Below are 23,346 nucleotides of genomic sequence, written 5' to 3'. Positions count from 1 at the left end.
CTTCTGTGCCAATTGTTTTCCAAATCAAGTTACACTGTTTCCTTCCCCCAGCTCTTTGCTTAGCTAATCAAAACCTCCTTCCAAATTCAAGTCACTATATGACTCTCATCAGTTCAATTGCTTCCTCCGTATCAAGTAACATATAGCCCAAAGAGTTAAATATGACAAAGCAGTAATAATCTCAATTCAAGAGGCTTGAAACATTGACAAATTTTCAAACCTCAGTTATAGCATGCTCCCAGCCATATCAATAATAAGGAAAGAAGTACAGTTGTAGTGGGTTTGTGAGCAGGTTTTGATAGTGGGAGAGCTACAGAAGTGGCTTCTTTAAAAGAAAAGAGTTGCTAGAAGCTTCTCCTGTATCTGACAGGGCCAGTGCCAGTCAGCTCTAAGACAAACCTGCTTCTGGCCAAGGCTGAGCCAATTAGTGATGGAGGTAATGCCTCTGTGATTAACATATTTTTGAAGGGGAAGAAGTTGCTGTGCAACAGCAGCAGCAGCATCAGAAGAAGGGAGTGAGATTGTAAGAATAAAATCTCTGCAGACACCAAAGTCAGTGGAGAAGGAGCAGAAGGAGGTGCTCAGGCACTGAAAGAGAAATTTCCCTGTGACGAGGACCATGGTGAGGCAGGCCCTGCCTCTACAGTCCATGGAGGACTAGGGGAGCAGAGATCCACTTGCAGTCCATGGAGGACCCCACACCAGAGCGGGTGGATGCCCAAGGGAGTCTGTGACTCTGTGGGAAGCCCACCCTGGAGCAAGTTCCTGGCAGGACCTGGGAACCCATGGAGAGAGGAACCCACACCAGACCAGGTTTGCTGGCAGGACTTGTTACTCCATGGTGGGGGACCTACGCTGGAGCAATTTGTTCCTGAAGGACTGTTCTCCCCATGGATGAGACTCATGTTGGGGCAGTGTGTGAAGTACTGCACTCTGTGGGAAGGACCCACGCTGGAGAAATTCATAGAGGACTGTCTCCCGTGAGAGGGAACCCACACTGTAGCAGTGGCAAGTGTGAGGAGTCCTTCTCCTGAAAGGAAACAGTAGCAAAGTCCACCTGTAATGAATTGACCATAGCCCCCAGTTCCCCCTCCCCCTGCGCTGCTGTGGGGGGAGGAAGTAGAAACTTGGGAAGAAGGAAGGGATGGGGAGAGGTGTTTTAAGACTTTGTTTTTATTTCTCATTTCACTACTCTGTTTTGACTGTTAATAAATCAGACCAGTTCTCTCCAAATTGAGCCTTTTATTCACATGAAGGCGATGGCTGAGTGATCTCCCGGTCCGTATCTTGACACATGAACCTTTTGTTGTATTTCTCTCTCCCCCCATCTAGTTGAGGAGGGCGAATGATAGAACTACTTGGTAGGCACGTGGCACCCAGCCAGGGCTAAACCATCAAAACAGTTCATAACTTTGCCTAGATCAAGCATCTGGAAGCGTGACTGTCTCTCTGTCACACCTTTCTTGTCTCTTGCAGATGCAACACGTCTGCAATATGATGCCAGTGGTACTAACTCCAATGTAGTTAGTGGGGAGAAGCCCCTTGTCTTTACCTTGCCCATACATTGCCATGGTATTACAGAGCTGTCGTGAGTGTTTTGAATTCAAGCATCTGGTAAGCATGGCAACAGCATTAGGAGTATAGTGGCATCTGCAACAATTTGTATTTGGGGTATATTTCATAAAGTAGGATATATATAATCAAAGCTTTTAAATCTTAAAATAAAAGGATTATGTTCCTGCAATAACTACCCAAGTTAGTCTTATTAAATGGTATTCCATAACATAAAAAATGGACATGTCAGTATATACTATAGACCAACTTGATACAGTATCTACCTACTTCTCTCTTTCCCAAGCTGCCTTTGGTAGGATCTTGGCTGAGGATTGTGGATCAGTTACATCAGGTAGTTGAGGGAGTGTGTGGGAGGGAGTCATTCTAGATGCATGGCTACCCCACCAGCAGAGATCTGCAGTGCAAAAGCTGTCAGTGGGAGTTTTCTTCTTGATCATTGGTGAATCTCTTTCTTGTGAAAGTTCTGCAGGGAACTGCTTAAAAACATGCATTGAGGTTTTGTTGTTTTTCGTAAAACCAAATAAATGTCTTCCATCTTCTATTGATAGATCTGCTTTATTGTTAAACTAAAGGTGTGTCTCGATAGTGTTACGCAATGCTGCAGGCATGCTCTCATGGGTAGCAGGAGCAGTAAAGCCCAGCAGTCCATCTGGCCTTTCATATCCTACGTGCCAGCAATGCTAATTTATGCAAGCAGAGTGCTGTACTGAGGCAATCAGTTGTTCCCACTTTCACGTTTCAGTGCATATCTTTCTTGGATGTAAAGTTACTTCACACTGCTACCTTGTTCCGCAACTCCCTTCAGCATCTGTCTACATGTGGATGCATTTTATATTACTGTTCCTCAAGAAACGCAGAAATGGCAGGCACTAGTCGTACTGTTTTGAGTGAGTTGACTATATCTCAATACTTGTAGTTTTGCTGTAATTTGAAATATGTTACAAGATGAAATTATGTCGCCCAACTGCTCCGTAACATATTCGCTGTACTGATGTCCCAGCTGTGTGTACCAAGATTGTCAATTTCATCAATACTGAAATATCATCTCTTGGAGCTAATTATCATTGAGAGTTGTGTTTCTTTGAGAAATCTGGGGAAATTTCTTAAGGACTCAAACAAACCCCTATTAATTTTGTACTGCTGTTGTAGAGCTGAACAGTAAACATACATAGGATAGAAAAAACAGTTGCATGTGGCTGAAAGAGATACTGACTTGCTTTGCATTTTTATGTAGTTAATGGGATGTGCATCTATCTCTTGTCCACAATAAAATCTCCTGTGAGTCTAGGGAGAATTTTTCAGCAGGAGTAAGATGTTTGAGCAGGGCAGGACGAAGGAATGACACACTGCCCTTCTAGCCATCCAATTAGATGGGATAAATCACCTTTTAATTGCAAACTATGTAGTCTGAATTATATTTTGGCCACATTTCCTCAAAATACAGCTGCACGAGAGATAAAGGGCGTGATAGCTTCTTAGCACCCTCTGTCACCTATATTCTACCACCTGACTGAGCTTTAAATAATGACAAATTAGTTATTAACATTTGTATTGCTCAGGCCACCTCTTTTCCTGCAGTAAGAAGCAAGCTAGATGTCTCAGTGGTCATACAGAGGCCACCTCCCTAAAAATTACGCTGTTCTCTGACCCGTTCTAGGTCTCACAGTTCAGGCTAATCATTGACAGGGCTTTTACAACCGCAAGCTTTTAGTGAAGCTTCGATAAGACGCTCCAGCAGTTTGTGGCAAATGAAGACAGTCTGCACGGAGGGGACTCCAGCGAATGAATGGATTTTTTTCAGTGTCGGCAAGAAACCTGACTGCTAACATCATCGCTATAAACTGTCACAATGTGTGGCCGACGACTGGGGAGATTTGTTGCTTTTTGGACATTATTTTCGATAAGGGTAGTTACTGGGCGTGCTGGAGAGGGAAGATCTGTGTGGAAAAAGGATCCCCACTTCAGCCCTGTGAGTGAAACACAGATGTTTTTATATGACACTTTCCCCAGAGAGTTTCTCTGGGGTGTAGGGATGGGGGCTTTCCACATGGAAGGCAGCTGGAGGAAGGACAGGAAAGGCTCCTCTATCTGGGATCGCTTCATCCACCTTGAGTTTGGGGATGCTGACAGCACAGACACCTCCAGTGACAGTTACACCTTGTTGGACAAAGATTTATCTGCTCTGGATTTTTTGGGAGTTAGTTTTTACCAGTTTTCCATTTCATGGTCAAGGCTTTTTCCCACTGGAGTGGTAGCAGCTCCCAGTGAAGAAGGACTCCAGTATTACAACACCCTTATTGACTCCCTGCTCTACAGAAATATTGACCCCATGGTTACCCTGTACCACTGGGACCTGCCCTTGATGCTGCAAGAAAAATATGGGGGATGGAAAAACGAATCGCTAATTGATATCTTCAATGACTATGCCACCTTTTGCTTCCAGACCTTTGGGAATCGTGTTAAATATTGGATTACAATCCACAATCCGTATTTAGTAGCTTGGCATGGGTATGGCACGGGTATTCATGCTCCTGGAGAGAGAGGGAACATAACAACCGTCTACTCTGTAGGACACAATCTGATCAAGGTACAATATAGTAAGATTTTACAAACTAATCTTGTGTCGCCATTGGAAATGATGGGAGGAATCAATCATGTAATCATTCCTTTAAAAAAAGATACATCAGGGAATGTGAAAACTGCAAGAAATAACCCTTGGCTAAGGCAGTCTCTTTTTAAATGCTCACGTTGATTTTATTGTTGTTGTCACAACCGCCGACTCAGTAATTACTTGTTTAAAAGTGCTTGTTTAGTATTTTATTTAAATGAGGTTTTGCCTACAAAACCTGGCTATTAAAGAGCACGATTTTCCTTCTTTATTCTTTCCACTTAGATAAACACACTGTCATGACCAGTCATTCAGCTACACTGAAATGACTATCCTATTAGTTTAAAATGAAATGTATTTGCATTTGCATATTGGATCAATTCTGCTAGCCAAAGAGTATGTATAAATATTACTAGTTCCAGCTCAGAAAGATCATATTGCAAAATGTTTATTGCTAAGCTAGCAAGGTTAGCATTTATTGGGTTTGAAACAAAACAAATGTCCTCTTCAGTATTTGAGAGTTTCAAAATTACATTATTTCAATGATGTTTTCAGCATTTTAATTTTTATGTCAGTCTTATTTATCAGTTGTCTTCTGCATAATTACACATACAAAAGTCTTGATCCTATGATCAATACCTTCAATAGCTGCAGTATGGGGTACTAAGTTCAAGGTATTCTTTCTTTGCAAAGGACAAAAAGGGAAATCTGAAATGAGTCAGTTTTTAAGCTAAAAGTGCAGACATTGTTCATGATATTCTCAACAGCATGACAGAGTTTACAGCATCCCCTCTGAATAACTTCGTTCTTCAGAGTAGCTAACTCCTATGCACAGGAGCTAATGTTCTTATTTTCTCTTGCTATAATTTGAAACAATTTGCAATAACGGCAATTTAAGATAAGAATTAACAGTATCAATATGACATATTTTTCATCTGTAGTGCTCAAAGTACTTTACAGGGCGGATCACTGTCCTGTCTCTGTCTCATAGAGCAGCTAGTATAATTCCTCCTGCTTAAACTCGCTGTCACAAAGATATTTTTTCTACCATCTCCTGTACATTATAAATAAACAAATACAACTGAATATATTTGTCAGAAAGAAGTGCACATGTAGGAACAAAATGATTGCCGTAGCTGACCATTTGTATTTCTTGTATTTCCTTCTGAGCTTGAACCTGCAGAATGCATCACTCCCCCCCCCCCCCTTTTTTTTCCCAGAAAATTCACACTGCAGTCAACAGAATTCTTACATGTAGGAAAGTCATTGAGTGTTCTGAGTCATTGATTTCAGACTCAGCACAAGAATAGTTTTAGATGTTTGTGAAGTGTCTGGAGAGAACTGATGGTTAAACATTCTTTTTGTTTTCAAGCACTAGATAAAAATGTATTTGATACACGTAAAAGGTACAAGGTAAGTTTGCAGCATTGCTTGCCTGCACTTCTGAGTGGCACAATCAAAAGTAGAATGCCAAAGAGGCAGTCTCTGAATTTTCCCACTGAATAAAATCTGTGTAAGCCGCATACAATAAGCAGGAAGCGATACCTCTGCTGAAGAGTTCCAGGAAGCCAAGCACAGCTGAGTAGGGTATACAAATTAACATCCTAAGTTCTTTGGTTGATATTATGTAAATTTCAGACTTGGTCTAATAGTTCACTTCAGCTTTAAAGTCTGTGAATCTGAATATAAAATCAATCACTTACGTGAAAAAATGGAGATTTTCAGCAATACACAATCCATCAGCTAGTTTTTATTCTTTTAGTACAGAAGTTATTATTTTCGTGTCCTATCTTTCTTACAGACCCATGATCATGACCTAATCTATTAGCAACTCTCTTCTGTGACACTGTAAAAGTTCTGAAGAGTTTAGGTCTTCATAAAGACATTTGTAGTACGTGAGGAACTGTTTGATGTTTGGGGTTGGAGATGGAAAGGAAGCTCTTGAGAAGCTAGTCGACATGAGTTAATTTATATATATACACACATATATAATTTTTTTCTTTGTAAAATGTAATTAAAGCCAGTCATTCCACAGAAGTTAGAGGTAATATTATAATTTTCAATCCAACTAGCCAGATCATTCTGAGAGATTTCTGTGGGTATCTAAGTGTTCAATTTGTTTAGGATTGTTGACAATATTGTATTGATATAATGTATTGATGGATAACCACAATTCATGTGTTATGAAATGTTTCTCCTTTGAGAGGCAGAGAGTATTATAAGAATTTCTCTTTAAAGAGATTTCACATGGCCTCTTAGGACTGGTGAATTCCTTCAGGTAAATTTATTTCAGTACTGGCACATGCAAAACTGTTTCTCAGACATTATATTATGTCTGCCTTCTAATTTACCACAGCAAACCAAAAATGTCCTCCCAAAAATAAAAGGCGAACAAAATTGTCAGGTTTTGGCATTATGAGGCAAAGTCGTTGAAAAGATTTTCATTTATGTCAGTGGCTTTAGGAGGAGCCACATTCTTCTCCCTGTCAGAGCTTCATTTTTGGACAGGCTACTGAAGGACATTACCTGTCACTCCCTATACATTACCAGGTCCACACATGAAATAGGCTGAGCAGGAAAAACAGGTATGTACTCACCAAAAGAAACTAATTTGGGCACGGCTCTGTTACACAGCAAGTTGCTGAATAATCTTTCTCAAGCCTTTTTGTAGCACTTTTCAATAAACTAAATGAGGCTCTCTCAGGAATTCTACTTTTAGTTTCATTTACCAGTGCACTGTCATGGTTGCTGTGTTGTAGGAACTAATCACCTTTTATATAAAGGAGTGCTTTCATGTGATGTATCCATCATAAACTGAAGCTAAGTTTGATAATATCACAAAAACAATATAATAAACCAGAAACCTCTCCTCTTTTGGACTTTGGATTATCTTACTGCAAGAACAGTTGGAAAGTTGCTGGAGATTTTGGCGTCTCTAGAAGAGGGCTGAAGAAGTTTCTCATGATTTTAAATTATCAATTTTAGCTGAAAAAAGGAATTCAACATTCTAAGACCCAAATAATTGCCTGGTTTAAGGAAAGAGTCCATGCATTTTAGAACTTCTTAAAAAATTATCTTTTTCTGAGCATTAATTCAGGTAGGTAATTAGGTAGATAATGACTTTATTAAGTCTTTTTAATAAAAATAGGATTGATGCTTCTTCTTCAAGCCCCAGGGCCCTATAATGTTGGCCAACACAAGACATTGCAGAAGCTGTGTCACCTAGTACTTTTATTTTCCTTCTGTGCCTTACTTTCACAGGAATGGCCCAGATACATCTGCCTAAGAGACAGTCCTGCCTTTTGAATGGGTCTTGCTATTCAAGACCCATGAAGAGGGCCCAGTGAATGCAGAAGCTAAGGCTGCTAAGCAGAGTGCTTAGGAGATCTACGTGGGGAAGATAATCCACAGAAAAACTCATAATTTCAATTTAAAACCCATATTTGCATGTTACTATGTATACTATTCGTACACAGAGGATAATAATTGCTACTGACCATTTTAAAGCACCTGATACTACTTCCATGGAAATTAATAGGAAATTTTGAATTTGACACTTACACATTGATAAGGGCTCGCTTAGGTAAACATCTGGTTAATTGTATGATTGTTACCACTAAGAGAGCAGCATGTGGAAGATTTTTTGAACTGTAGTAGTCACCAGTGGTGATATAAAATCCAGCATTGATTTGCACTGGTTTGTGTATTTTCTTATTTTCAGGTTAGCTTTCTTACACTTGTTGGAAATCATCAGGAAAAACACAATCCAAATGCAAGACGATTAGCATCCAACAAATTTGATAGCAAAGCCTCACTCCTTCAAATGACCCTCTTAGAAATTTAGATCTAAAGAGTCCTTCTCTCTCCTTAAGGGTTGAGCTTCAGAGTCAATTTGCAAAATAAGGGCTTTAGCTCTGCTGACTACATGGCATCTTTACCACATACCAAAAAGGGCTTGAACTGAAAGATACTCTCTGAATAAGCCACACGCACTTGACCTTCTTCTAAAGTAATGTTTAACACCATCATCAGAAGACTCGGTATTCTAGTTCTTCATGGTTTAAAAACCAAACAATTAAAAACAGAGATAGAATATTTTTATTCATATTTGTAAAATTCTCCTTTTTCTGAATATTCTTGCTCTCCAGCACACTAAAATAGTTCCAGATACCCTTGACATTGTTTTGTGGGTTCATTGCTGTGATATTCAAGTGAAACAGCTTAACTTTAACAAATCTCAAGAATCTGAAAGCATTGGTAGTAAACCTTTTGTGTACATACGTGATAAATTACAGGATCAGAGTTTGAAGGATTATGAGAATATTTAAAGAAGAGAGGAGGACAATAATGTTGTCTTGATTTTATTAAATTGACTCATCTAGCATTTTTACAGGGTTAATATTGACTTAGGAGTCTCTGTGAGTTTCAAGTCTATGAAATAATTTCTATATTAATACCAAGAAAATATGCTGAAATTAACGTGGCATAGGTATCTAGAATAAATACACAATATTGATCCTGCTTTCACTATGTATTTAGCCTTGACATTTGTCCTTGATCTACAAAGGAAAGTGAAAGATTAGGGATTAAACTCTAACTGAAAAAAACGATTAGTCAAAATTTACTCAAAATAGCCAAACTGATGTACGATACAGCTTTTAAATTGATGACTGCTTCATGTGTGGTCATATGTAACAAACTATACTAATCAGTTGGTTCCATCCACAATAATTGGTACTTAGGGAACACCTTCCTTATGAGACTGTTAAGATGCTTTACAGATAGTTAACAACTCAAATCAGAATTTTATAGGCAAGCAAATGCTACAGTCTCTATCAGCTCTGTAAAACTCTCACTATAGACAAGTGACTTTTTCAGGTTAATCCTGTGAAACACCAGTGATACTTACAAATTTGTGTGTGGTAACCTCATCTTTAACATATTAAATGTACTTATCTGTACTTGAGTTCTACTTCCTTGAATTATACCAGTGGCTGTATTCGCTACTGCAGACAATATTTTTAATAGTAACTTTACTTTCTTCTCACCGACCTCTTAAAGGTGCATACGAATGCAATGAGTTACGCCTGATTGTCTTACATGTTAATATTTCATTCTAATTAGTTGAGGTTTGGGCAAAGTTGTCTTTCTCCACTTCACCTAGATTTGGGTGATTAATAAGATTTACCTGGTGCTGTTGTCATGCTGCTTGGTACTGTGCAAAATACAGCTGACTTCAGCAGGGTTTTTCTTGTGGAGCTAACACAGGCATATAGCTTTTATTAAACAGTACTGTTAGGAGCCAGGGAAGGAGGGAAAAAAAATACTAACCAGGTGAGAAATCACTAAAGGCAGAGAACAAAGCAAAAGTGGGCTCAGCACTCATTCCAGGCTAGACCTTCAGGAAAGGAGAGTGAGCTCAAGTGAGGGAATGGCACCGGCCACCAACATTTTTCAATGAGACTGGTACAAAATCCATTTTCAAATATTTTAACTGCATCTTGCAGTTTGCTTCATGGATGTAATTTCACTGTCTTCCCTTTTCAGCTACAGAACCTGCATTTCAAAGGTTAATGTTACTTTATCAGTATTTTCAAAGACAGACCTTGAGCAAATGTTACGAACACGACCTTAGAAACCATAAACAACTGCTACACGTTTCACAAACTGTAATGCTTTGGTATTCCCTAGCCTAACCAAACATCTACCTCACATCAGGTCTCTTGGTTTGTTTTTTTTTTACCTGTCAAGGCTGAGTGTTTCTAGATAAATTAACTGAAATTGTTGTCAAAGGTAAGCGCTGCTGTTTGGCTTAGTAGTGATGTCAGTCTAACTCAGCACTCTTATGGGTTTCACAACACTTCTCAGGGTTTCTTTCTGGGTGCAAACAGTTATTTTCTTTCCAGCTTAAGAGTATAGAGCCACATGTCAAGAGTAATGTAAACATTGGGTTACTTGACAGCTCCTCAGCTGGGAGAGGTCAGCTCCTCTTCCCTGAGTCAGATCATCTGCCGTGATTCCCACTGTGAGGAAGAATCACCCTTCCCTGATGCCTTAGCTCTCCCCTTTCCCAGTGGTTCCTCCACCTTCCACGTGCACCTTTTTTTTTCTTCCTGTTAATTTTGGCTGCTGTATTCTCTTGCTTAATTAATGAAAAACGTGTAATTTGAAGGTAAGTGTGGTGTGTGACAATGTTAAGCTTTCTAAAACACTGTGACAATCAGGAAAATGGAATTAAGATGTGATACAAGGTCTCCTTTCATTGTCATTAACATAAATAGCAAAACTTCCGTCTGTCGATATTTGGCCAGTTATGAGCACTAAAACATGCCATACCCAAGAGATCTTATGAGATACCGCTGCCAAATTTCTGTTTAAAACCAAAGTGCTGTTGCTGTCTAAAATGAATAAGCTTCATTCTCTGCTTTTGCATCTACTATCAGAAAAAAATATTATTATAGCAGCTTCAAAGAAAAAATGAACGAAATCCCAGATAAAAATTCTCAGAACTGTAAAACTTTACATTTGAGTTCAAACTTCGAAGCTGGGTCCTTTCTCCAAGTTTTTTACATTTAGAGACTGTGCAAATATAAAAAAATGAACCCTTACTCATATGATTAGGCCAAAATAAAATAGATAGAAGTGTATCCCAAGAAGAGGGATGGGGTGGATGTAGTTTGATCAGAGTAAATCCAAGTAACCCCCTTAGGACAGAGCAATTAATAGCATGGAACCTCACTGACGAAGGAAACATCATTTGAGATGCATCATTTATGGAACAATTATAAAGGTGATTTAAAATTTGAATCATGTCAGCAATCACTGCTTGACAATGAAAGACCTAGATCAGATCTGACTAGATCACAGAGCTCAAATCGCACCATTAATAGTTGTTTAGCCTCCAAGTGTCCATGCAACAGCTATTCACATCGCTGCTGGGACCTCTCTTGAAATTTAGACCTATGTTTAAAGGCAAAAAGCCCTAATGCGTCACAGGAACAGCATATGTGAGATACTGACCATTACTGTCATCTTGAGGTACCTTACAGTTTAACAGGAATTGCCTGTTACAGCTGTGCCAGGTAATTCAGATGCCTTAACTGTTTGCTAATATTCCCATAGAATCACAGAATGGTAGAGGTTGGAAGGGACCTTTAGAGATCATCTAGTCCAGCCCCCCTGCAGAAGCAGGGTCACCTAGATCAGGTCCCATAGGAACATGTCCAGGTGGGTCTTGAAGACCTCCAAGGAAGGAGACTCCACAACCCCTCTGGGCAGCCTGTGCCAGGGCTCCCTCACCCTCACAGTGAAATAGTTTTTTCTTATGTTTACGTGGAACTTTCTGTGTTCCAGCTTCATCCCATTACCCCTTATCCTGTTGCAAGCTACTATAGAGAAAAGGGATGTCCCAACCTCCTGACATTCACCCTGTAGTAAGTCAGATGTCGCTACCTGCCTGTCTAGCTGATAACACACACAGAGATTCATTTGAGAGTTACAGTTTAATGCTATTTTCCTCTCATCAGGCTCATGCAAAAGTTTGGCATAACTACAAAACCCACTTTGAACCGTATCAGAAGGGGATGATATCCATTGTTTTGGGATCCCACTGGATAGAACCCAACAAATCACAAGATGCTTTGGACATTTCTAAATGCCAGCAGTCTATGGAGAGAGTACTTGGGTGGTTTGCTAAACCCATCCACGGGGACGGCGACTACCCCGAAGAACTAAGAAATGAATCCTCATTTTTGCCACGTTTTACTGAGGATGAGAAAAACTACATAAAGGGAACGGCTGACTTCTTTGCATTGTCCTTTGGTCCAGATAACTTCAAACCTCCAAACACTCTACCAAAAATGGGACAAAATTTGTCACTCAATTTGAGGGAAGTACTGAACTGGATTAAACTGGAATACAACAGTCCTCGGATCTTGATCGCAGAGAATGGCTGGTTCACTGACAGCCATGTGAAAACAGATGACACCACGGCCATCTACATGATGAAAAATTTCATTAATAAGGTTTTGCAAGGTTTGTACACAAGTTCATTGTTGTATTTTCAGAGAGGTCTTTAAGATAATTTGATATTTAGCTCTGTATTTATTTGTTTTTAGAAAGAGATAATGGCAACTAAGTTAATTATTTATTCTGTGTGAGTTCAAGTCACAGATCAGGATCTACTGGTACTAGCTGTTGTACAGAGAAAAAAAACCTATAGGCACTGTCCCATGAAGCTAAAGTCCAATATCCGCATTTGATTTTAAAACTATTAAGTGCAAAACTGAGTCAGAAATGAGTTAAATCCATTGGATATCCCTTTTCATCACTGGCAGCCCAACTATAGAATTTTTACTTGTAAGGCTCTTCTGGCCTATCTCTTTATCCTGTACATTGTTCTTCACCTCTGCATTTTGTAGTTGATATTTTCAGACATTTTTGTACTCTCTCCCATGGTTTCCCTAATACTTACAAGATGCTTTTCTTGAAAACATGTGCCATTGTATTGCTTCATTACATTGCAACATCTCCTTACCAGTATTCTGGCCTTGTATATCAGCTTCTTATATACTTACACTGCAGGCCCTTGGGTTTTCTCATTTCTTCATCCAGCAGCTTGTAAAACATCATGCTGGACTATGATAGTACTCATTAATACCTTGTTACTCTGCTGCATGAATGCAAGTACTGTGCAAAACTGCCTCCTGCTGCAGTTGCAGCATGGTATGACCAAGGCAAAAAACTACTATGGAAATACAAAACTACACCAAGTGAAATGTCCTGAGAAAATAAGGCACAGCAATACTGGCTGAGAATGGAGCTTTAAATCAGGATACTTAATCTTTATTCCTTGTCCTCAGTGGACTATAGGTAAAATATGACTATTTGTCCATCTGGGTCAAAATCCCCCAGCAACCCCACTTGGTCACTGCTTTGCCCTTGATATTCCAGGCCTTGTAAGATTAACATGAGGAGTTACCCTGTGTTATTTCCTAGCTTAAAGTTGGCGACAGGCAGCTAACGTGACTGACCATGGAGTTTGGACTTTTTTCTTCCAAGCTGATAGCTGGCACACGGTGTAAGTCGGTAACAAACATTGTTAGCTGTTGTCCAGTGAGAAGCTGCTTTGGACCTTTGTTCTGCTTTGTTCTTTGGTTGGAGCTTTGTTCTGCTGCCCTTCCTGGTGAATTAGATTCCACATCTGAGAACACAGTCATTTTGTCGTCCTTCTTATATACGTAAAAGATTATATGTATACTCCTTTGAAAGGTGGAAGGGCATTAAGATCGCCTGAAGAAATATGTATGTGTTCTGAAATGTGCTGCATCTCTTCTGTGAATCAACCAAGCACTTCAGTCTCTTGGTCGGTTGACCCAGATTCTTCTAAAGTCATTACATATCCTCTACAGACACATTTAACTTATCAGTTTAGAAGATGAATAGACATTCCTAAATGTTAGAGCTTGCAGAGATCTTGCACATAAAAGTGGAAAATTTTATCCTCACAGGCAAACACAAAGTCACAAACTATATCAGCTGTTGCACCCTTAAATTTCTAGTCACATTTCTCTATTTTTATTGGTATATAATACTGGTAAATCATAAAATGCAGATGAAAATCTGGATGTGGCATAACATGTTATGTGTGCTCAGAAATAAAGCATCCTACACCAATTTAATTTCTTCAGGAACTAGTGATGTACATATTTTCTTAATGAGTAAAGACTAAGATTTATAATGTTTATCATCGTTTTGCAATGAATTACAATGGGTCAAGAACCCTGTGGGTACTGAGAAAACCCTCAGGATTCTCAAAGCAAACAGAGCTTTCTCATGAATATCCTGTATATGTGTTAGAGTCCTAAATACGACTCATGGCTGTTACTTTCTCTGACACAGCTATTAAACACGACAACACAGATGTGTTTGGTTACACAGCCTGGTCGCTCCTTGATGGCTTTGAATGGCAACATGCTTACAACATCAGACGTGGATTATTTTACGTAGATTTCAAAAGTGAAAAGAAGGAAAGGATTGCCAAGTCATCTGCACTTCATTATAAACAAATCATACAAGAAAATGGCTTCTTCCCAAGGGAGTCTACCCCAAGCTTGCAAGCTCAGTTCTCCTGTGACTTCTCCTGGGGTATCACCGAGTCTGTTCTCAAGGTAAGAGTAAAATATTGGGAAGACTGCTGGAGGCAGGGCAATCAACACCTTTACCTGTGAATAAGTGACAGTGTACAGCACCTTGTGTTCAGGAATCCCAATGCACGCTGCAAACAGAAGCGCAGCCTAGCCATACTTCTGTAGGCTCAGTTTTACATACTTTATAGGTTTTCAGGTGAGGTAGTCACAGAGTGCTGGGTGGCCCTCCCTCCCCTTCCTTCTGTTTGCATCTCCACCTGGCAGATCAGATCAGTAAATTTCTGACCAAGAAACTGACCACAAACTATTGCTCCTGGGTTATTTTTCAACCAGAAGAGTTTGTAGTGTGGTCGGAGGGATGCCTACAACAGTGCAAGAGAGAGAGTGGCACAGGGCAAGGACAGGTGGTTACACTGGTGGCAACAGGGTTACCAGCAGGCTTGAGGTCTCATCTAAAACTACTGAATGAGGCAGAAACAGAGAAAACTTACAAAAGTGATTAACAAGCCATTCTTTGAAAAGACATACCACAGATGAAGATAACCAACATCAGCACATACAGCTTTTACTATCTGAGCTAATATTTGAAAACAGATCAAACTACCTGTTTCACAAACCAGTGAATATTTTAAACTTCCCTATATTGCATTCCAAATCTTATAAGAACTATGTTTAAAAATTGGAACAGAAAAACAAAGATCATGTGCTACACAGAACCTTGTTAAGTGGCAGGAGATGGTAAAGACTAAATAACTATAACTAAATTCCAGAAGCTCTTTGTGTCAGGTATTTGCATAGGCAGCACTACCAGCAAGACCAGGGAACACTGTGCCACAGTTTCACAAGGTTGATCTTGGCAGCAGTGCCAAGATAATTGGTGCCTGTCTCTACCTTCTGGTGCTTGCTGTTACCACCCCATTCTCCTGCCAGCTGCCGGAGAGTTGCTGTTTGCATGACCACAGGGTGAACTTGACCAGAGTGACGCATCTGTGTGAAAACATGCCTTGTAGGCTGGTGGCAGGGCAACTGCCAGTGTGTGGCTAAACAGAGAGTGGAATTTTAATGTTTGCTGTAGATGAAGGACTGGAATGGGTAAGACGACCACTAGCACAGAAAAAGTGCATAGAGGTGAGTCAGTTATCCTCTTCTCCCTGAAGCATCTAAGTGAGACCTGATATCCAGTGCTAATCCTACAGCCAAACACAGGCAGAAAAGCAGCCTATGACCAAACATTCCTTTAATGAAACCCCGTTGTAACATCTTGTTTTGATTTTCACAGGCAGAATCCACGGCTTCCTCACCGCAGTTCTGCGATCCCAGCCTCTACCTCTGGAATGTCACGGGAGATGGGCTCCTGCACAAAGTTAACGGGGTGAAGCTAAAAACCCGACCAGCACAGTGCACGGATTTTGTCAGTATTAAAAAGCAACTTGACCTCCTGGAAAAAATGAAAGTCACTCATTACAGATTTGCACTTAACTGGTCACTAATTTTACCCAATGGTGATTTGTCAGTGGTCAACAGGCAGGTTCTCAGGTATTACAGATGCGTGATTAGCGAAGTACTGAAACTCAATGTTCAATCCATGGTCACCTTGTATTACCCAACGCACGCCTACCTGGGCCTGCCGGCTCCCCTGCTGCGGGCAGGAGGATGGCTCAACCAGGCCACTGCCTATGCTTTTCGAGATTACGCAGCTTTATGTTTTCGGGAACTTGGGGATTTGGTTAAACTTTGGATTACAATAAACGAGCCCAACCGACTAAGCGATGTCTACAATAGGAGCAGCAACGAGACGTATCAGGCAGCACACAATTTACTAATAGCACATGCCATGGCCTGGAGAATATACGATGAGCAGTACCGGTCCTTTCAGTATGGCAAAGTGTCCCTGTCCCTGCACTCAGACTGGGCTGAGCCTGCCAACCCCTACTTTGAATCGCATTCAAAAGCTGCCAGCAGGTTTCTTCAGTTTGAAATAGGCTGGTTTGCCGATCCCATATTTAAGACTGGGGACTATCCAGCCACTATGAGGGAATATATCAACTTTAAAAACAGAAAAGGCCTCTCATACTCCTTGTTGCCATCTTTCACAAGCGAGGAAAAGCAGCTCATCAAAGGTGCAGCTGACTTTTATGCGCTGAATCATTTCACCACCAGATTTGTTGTTCACGAAACTCAGAATGGGAGCCAGTATGAATTTGACCGTGACATTCAATTTCTGCAGGACATCACCTGCCTGAGCTCCCCTTCTCGTTTGGCAGTGGTGCCTTGGGGAGTGCGCAAAGTTCTCAGGTGGATTAAAGAAACCTATGGTGACATTGACATTTACATCACAGCAAACGGAATAGATGACCAGTCCCTAGACAATGATGAACTTCGAAATTATTACTTGGGAAAATATGTACAAGAGGTTTTAAAAGGTGAGTATAGGATGGAGTTGAGTTCCCCAGAGCCATTCCTGTAGCATGGATCCAGGCATTCCTAAAGCAAGACTTGCCCCAGAGAGAGCAAGCAGCTCTGGTTGAGATGCAGGACTGGCCATCAGCATTCAGTCCCCTGAGGTGTCTGATCCTGCAGTTTGTGGCAGTTACAACACAGAGCAAGGAAACGCACTTTAGACCACTAACTACCAAAAGACAACTCTAATTTCAATTCTCCAAAGAAAGGTTTGCTGAACTAGAGTCACTGGGTAGGAAAGCACAAGCAAGTTCAAGGAGACCTGGGGGGAAACACTGAAGAAATATAGCAGGTCACCAGATTTTTAAGGAGCTGCTGTTGAAGGAGAGACAAACTCTTGTTCTACTATTTACTTTCTCCTAGACACCTGCGGAAATCTAGTTTCACTTTAGAGAAAAATTATTCACCATTAGGGAGGTGGAGGACACCCTAAAAAATGTTTAAGGTAATGATCTTCAGCAGTACCTTATTGTATAAGAAATGCTGCAGGGACTTCACCCTTCTCATACCTCTTCCCCCAACCAAACATTAAAAGGCAAGCAAGGAGCCAGAGGATGTCAGAAAGGCCTTGGTAGCCGAACCATATAGCCAACGTGAGGTGTATAATGCATCCCTGCACTCGCTATTCCCTGATGTTGAGCACTACAGAATTCCCTGATAGCGACATGAGGTGTCTTAAAAGCTCCTCTCCTCTGAGGCACGTAACCACAAACATAGTCTATTTGTCCCAGTTTCTCCTCTCTAGGAGCTCATGATGTGAAAAGGCCTTATCCATGGCTAAGCATGGCTTCAGATTGCTTTTAGACATCAACAGGACAGACAGCATTCCCCCTCCAGTGCTTAGCTATTTCTCAAATACTGTAGGACTACCTAGCATTCACTGATTTATTTTCCATGCTAATTTCACACTGCAAACAAACGGTAAGTTATTAAAGGAAAAGGCTGCTCAAAGGGCATTTCACCATAATTTTCCCATTTTAATGACACTTCATAATACTCATAAAAAGATACTCCCAATTTACAATGTTCTCCCTTAAACTGGGTCACATCCCTGACTATGTGCTCTGCTTACACATGAATTGGGGAGTTGTTCACTCACCAAGGACTGCTATTTTTGATTTCACTGCAGCAGTTTCAGCAACACCTGGGTGCAGCACTACCACTGAGTCATGTGTGCTGTGAGGCTGAGCAGCTGGGTTTGGAGAAGGGCAGGAATTTTTGGAAAGCTCCTCTCACGGCAGAGATGAGCAGCCGCTCCCCTTGAACCATGGCAGCTGGGTTCAGTGAAAAGCAGCATCTGGGTTTTTCCAGAAAAGCCAGCTCCCAGCTCTACACCTTGTTCAAACCCAGCTTTCACAGAGCAGGTCTAGAAAATTCTCCAGTTCTAAAATGTTTTTTTAAAAACAATGATGCATTTCAGTAGTATTTAGTGTCTGAGTATTATTAGAAGCAGTACGTGTAAGTAAATATTTTATAACACAATTACACTTTTTGAATTGATAGATTAACCATTTGAAATCTGAACTCACTACCAGAAAGTTTGCAGGTCATACAAAGTTTAATTAAGGTTTTGGTTTATTTCCCTTCACAGCATACTACATTGATAAAGTCAAGATTAAAGGCTACTATGCATTTAAGCTGATCGAAGAAAAATCCAAGCCCAGATTTGGATTCTTCACTTCGGATTCAAAAGGAAAGCCTTCAATACAATTCTACAATAACCTGATAAGCAACAACGGCTTTCCTGCTGACTATTCAGTCTGCAATGCCTCCAGCCATGAAAAGCAATGTAGCTTCTGCTTGTTTATTTCTCAGAAGAAGCCATTAATATTCTTTGCCTGCTGCCTCTTCTCTACCCTCGTCTTGCTTTTGACCATTATTGTTTTTCACAAAAGAAAAAGAAGAAAACGCTTTAAGGCAAAAAGCGTCCAATGCATCTGTGTTTCATTTTGAGAAGGGGAACAAGCCCACTTTCAATGAGATCCACCCCTTCTGCAGAGGACAATGCAGGTCAGAAAACTGTAGAAAAGCACTACGCGAGTCACTCCAGCCACACGCATCAGGTGTTTTGATCAACAGCGGAGAGCCATTGTATGCACAGGAAGAAGAGCTACCACGACACCTCCTCCTGTTGAAATTACTTTTATCCATCTCCTGTATGCAGAAGTAAAATTCATCTATTAAATAATTAAAAGAAAAAAAAAGCAGAACACGTTAAGACTCTCCTATGCCTTGGATTAACCTTTCCAACAGTTTGACTTGAAAAGAGATACTAAACTGTGAGAACTGATACGCACTTTTCTATGAATCTCTGGACCAAAGCTTTTTGTGATGTATATTCAGGTTATGAATGTTGTTGAGCATGAAACCATTGTTGTCAGGGTTTACAAATAAAAGTGTTATTAACACAAACATTCAAGTAAGTACAACACCAAGAATGAAACATGCTGGGTCAGCTTCTGAAGATACGTCTGAAAGAACAAATTCAAGTTAGCTCTGTCATCGACCCACATACCTGTATCTCTTACATCTTGGGTGAAGTAGAGATCAGATGTTAACATTTTAAGCAAATGTAACTGGACCGACAGAAGACAAGTCAAGATAATATATAGTCACTCTTTTTCCATCTACAAAGCAGAGAAGACATAAAAATTTTTACTAACGCAGAACATCAAAACAAATAATAACTATTAACCCATTCAAGAAAGTGATGGATATAATCCACTAAAATGCACTTTTTCATAGATATAAACATATGTTATCATCTTAGCTCTGGTCAAGTTGCCAGTGCAAGCCACAGGTGGGATAAAACCATGAGAAACATTCATTGCTATTGCTGCATCAAATTAAAACTATCAACACAGGGAAAATCCTCTTGAAGGATCACTGAACCTGCTTTCTCATTTAACCTTCCCAAGGATCAAACCCACATGTTTCCCCTGGTCTGGTTTTGCTCATATCGAAATGAGCCCAACAGGTTTTTCCTGTGAGCTTGCATTGTCACCTAAAATTCACTTTTGCCAGCCCTTTCAGTCCTGGCATCAAGTACCAACACACCTCTGGAGAGGTGTAGTCCAGAAAGGGAATAAGGGGCAAAAAGAGACATCAGTTAAATTCCTACCACTTTTCTCCCCTTTACAACCTTCATTTCCAGCAGCTAGTATCATTTTCAAGACGTAATGAAACCCTCAATTTGTTCTCACTAGAAGCTAGTTGCCTCAGGTTTAAGGTCCCCAAAACAGATAGGCACACTTTATCTGTACCCCAGGCACCTCTGAAGAGATGAGGCACAGAAAATGATAATGTCTTATATTTACAAATATTTAAATGGTAGATGGGCATGAGGCAGAGCAGAGGCTGGGGCATCACTTTTTTCTGTTGTATCCAGTGAGAGGACAAAGGGTAATGGGAAGAAGCTGGAACACAAAAAGTTCCATTTAAACATCAGGAAAAACTATTTTAGTGTGAGGGTGAGGGAGCCCTGGCACAGGCTGCCCAGGGAGGGTGTGGAGTCTCCTTCTCTGGAAGTTTTCAAAACGCACCAGGACATGTTCCTATGTGACCTGATCTAGGTGGACCTGCTTTGGCGGCGGGGTTAGATGAGATGATCTAAAAAGGCCCCTTCCAATCCCTCCATTCTATCATTCAAACAATAATGTAAATAATAAATTATTCTGGCCACTTAGCAACTATGTGGAAGTATTACTTTGAGGCTCTGCACAATTGACTGAACCCCAAGCTCTCAATACATGACCCAATTCAGTTCTTAAATGCATGAAACTGTGTCTCTATTTCAAGTATATTAACCAGCATCATTGAATGGTTTGGGCTGGAAAGGACCTTAAAGACCAGGTAATTCCAATCCCCCTGCTATGGGCATCGACACCTTCCAGTAGACCAGGTTGCTCCAGGCCCCATCCAATCTGGCCTTGAACACTTCAGGGACAGGGCATCCACAGCCCTGAGACACTGTTCCAGTATCTCAGCACCCTCACAGTGAAGAACATCTTCCTAATATCTCATCTAAACCTGCCCTACTTCAGTTAAGAAATCCCAGATGGTTCATTAATTCAAAAGACAAGTACTAGTAAAATGATGGGGGCCTCTGGGCTGCACAATGCTCTGCCAGCATGGGTGTTAGAGGTGCAGGTATCCTCCAACACTGCTGAGCCAAGCAGGGAGGCAAAAGACCAAGCCAGATGGTTGAGGAGCCAGAGATGAACCTCCCCGGCCAAGGAAGCAGGAACTGGACCCAAAAGCCCTGAGGGTGGTCAGAAGAACTCTGTGGGTTGCGATAAGGACAACTTAACAGAACATCAGAAAGAGTGGACAGTCACAAGGACGGCTAAAGGACACATTAAAACGAGCAATGCCCGGTGTAACTGCTCACCGCTCGCACCCTGCCGCGCAGCCCGACGGCTGAGCCGCAGCTCCCGCCCTGACCGGGCCCCACCGCGGCCCTGCCGCTGCCCTCAGAGCCTGAGCGAGAGGTCACGTGGGATGGCATTGGCCGGCCACGTCCCCTGGCGGCGGCTGGGAGAGTTAACCTTATGCCGGCCAAACCCAGGACATCATTCACCCCTTATTCTATTCCATGTACGTCATGCCCAGATAACGCACATTTTTAAACGTTTTCATGGCATTGATACAGATATTATTCCCTTAGTCCATGGGCTGTTAATTTAGCCCATGACTTCAGGGCTCCATCTCTCATAGCAGTCTTCCAGGCTCCTGCTCAGATTGTATCAACTCGCTGCTTCAGCTTCTCTGGTCTCAGCTCAGGGTGCACGTTCTTGTATGAGATCACCTCTTCCTGAAGAGCATGCTCAAGGCAGGAGGTTATTCATTAACTAATACCATTTAGTTTAGTGGCTAGTCTTCACCCAAAATCAAATCCCCCTGGGGTGCGCATCAAAATTCCCCATCCTTCCGCATCACCCACCAAGTATATCCAAGTCCTTGGGCAAAAACGATCCCCTGGATGGGATTGCCTTTGCTGGAGGCGGGATTGACCCAAACTGTCTTTCCTAACAGATTTTTCATAAGCACTGCAGGGACTTGATCCCTTCTTCAGTGTGTAGGAGTTCTGATTCAGCAGGGCCGGCTCTATTGACAGATCCCCTTGTATTGGCTATCCAAGTGGCCTTTGCTAGGTGTGCGTCCTAATGTTTGAAGGTCCTACCTCCCATCACTCTCAAAGTGGTCTTTAATAGTCCATTGTATCATTCAATTTTCCCAGAGGCTGGTGCATGATAGGGGATGATAGACCCACTTGATGCCATGCTCTTTGACTCAGGTATCTATAAGGTTGTTTTTGAAGTGCATTGTCTGCCTCAGTTCTTTCTGGGGTGCCGTGTTGTCACAGGACTTGCTTTTCAAGGCCCAGAATTGTGTTCCGGGAGGTGGCATGAGGCACAGGATATGTTTCCAACCATCCTTTGGTTGGCTCCACCATGGTGAGGACGTACTGCTTGTCTTCACAAGTCAGTGGCAGTATAGTGTAATCAATCTGCCAGGCTTCTCCATATTTATACTTGAGCCGTTGCCCTTAATACCACAGAGATTTCAACCATTTGGCCTGTTTGATAGCAGCACATATCTCACATTCATGAATGACCTGTACCACAGCATCCAAGGTCAAGTCCACCCCTTGATCTCAAGCCCATCTATAGGTGGCATCTCTTCCTTGGTGTCCTGAGGCATCATGAGCTACACTGAGCTACAAACAATTCACCTTTATGCTGCCAGTCTAAATCCACCTCAGCCACCTCAATTTTGGTGGCTCGGTCCACCTCCTGCTTGTGCTGATGTTCTTCATTTGCCCAGTTCTTGGGTATGTGGGCATCCACGTGTCACACTTTCACAACCAGTTTCTCCAGAGGGGCAGCAATGTCTTGCCACAATGAAGCAGCCCAAATGGGTTTGCCCCAACATTGCCAGTTATTCTGTTTCCATTGTTGTAGCCACCCCCACAAAGCATTTGCTACCATCCATGAGTCAGTATAGAGGTATAGTATTGGCCATTTTTCTTGGTCAGCGATGTCTAAAGCCAGCTGGATGGCTTTCACCTCTGCAAACTGACTTGATTCACCTTCTCCTTCTGCAGTTTCAGCAACTTGTCGTAGGGGACTCCACACAGCCGCTTTCCACCTTTGATGTTTTCCCACAATATGGCAGGACCCATCGGTGAACAAAGCACATTGCTTGTCATTTTCTGACAGCTTATTGTACAGCGGGGCCTCTTCAGCGTGTGTCACTTTTTCAGGCACTATTCCAAAGTGTTTGCCCTCTGGTCAGATGGTGATCACTTCCAGGATGTCTGGGCAACTGGGGTTTCCTATATGAGTTCGTTGTGTGATCACGACACCCCCCTTTCTCCACATGGCATCAGTTGCATGATGTGTGGAGGAGACCCTCCCTTTGAACATCCAGCCAAGCACTGGCAGTCAGGGTGCTAAGAGGAGTTGTACTTCTGTCCTGATCACCTCTGGGGCAGCTCGGACTCCTTCATATGCTGCCAATATCTCCTTCTCAGTCGGAGTGTATAGGGCCTCA

At 41.6% G+C, this 23,346-nt stretch overlaps 1 protein-coding gene across 1 annotated transcript; it reads left to right on the top strand.

Annotated features, from left to right (window-relative positions):
- Positions 1 to 3,323: 3,323 nt before the first annotated feature.
- Positions 3,324 to 18,744, top strand: KLB (klotho beta). Its single transcript, XM_061993740.1, is given in 6 exon segments — positions 3,324 to 3,416; positions 3,419 to 4,162; positions 11,710 to 12,217; positions 14,084 to 14,352; positions 15,611 to 16,754; positions 18,383 to 18,744. Coding segments are annotated over 6 exon segments (3,120 nt in total).
- Positions 18,745 to 23,346: the final 4,602 nt, after the last annotated feature.

Source organism: Colius striatus, chromosome 3 (assembly GCF_028858725.1).
Source record: "Colius striatus isolate bColStr4 chromosome 3, bColStr4.1.hap1, whole genome shotgun sequence".
In the NCBI taxonomy this organism is placed as follows: domain Eukaryota; kingdom Metazoa; phylum Chordata; class Aves; order Coliiformes; family Coliidae; genus Colius; species Colius striatus.
This window is presented reverse-complemented; position numbering and strand designations above follow the sequence as displayed.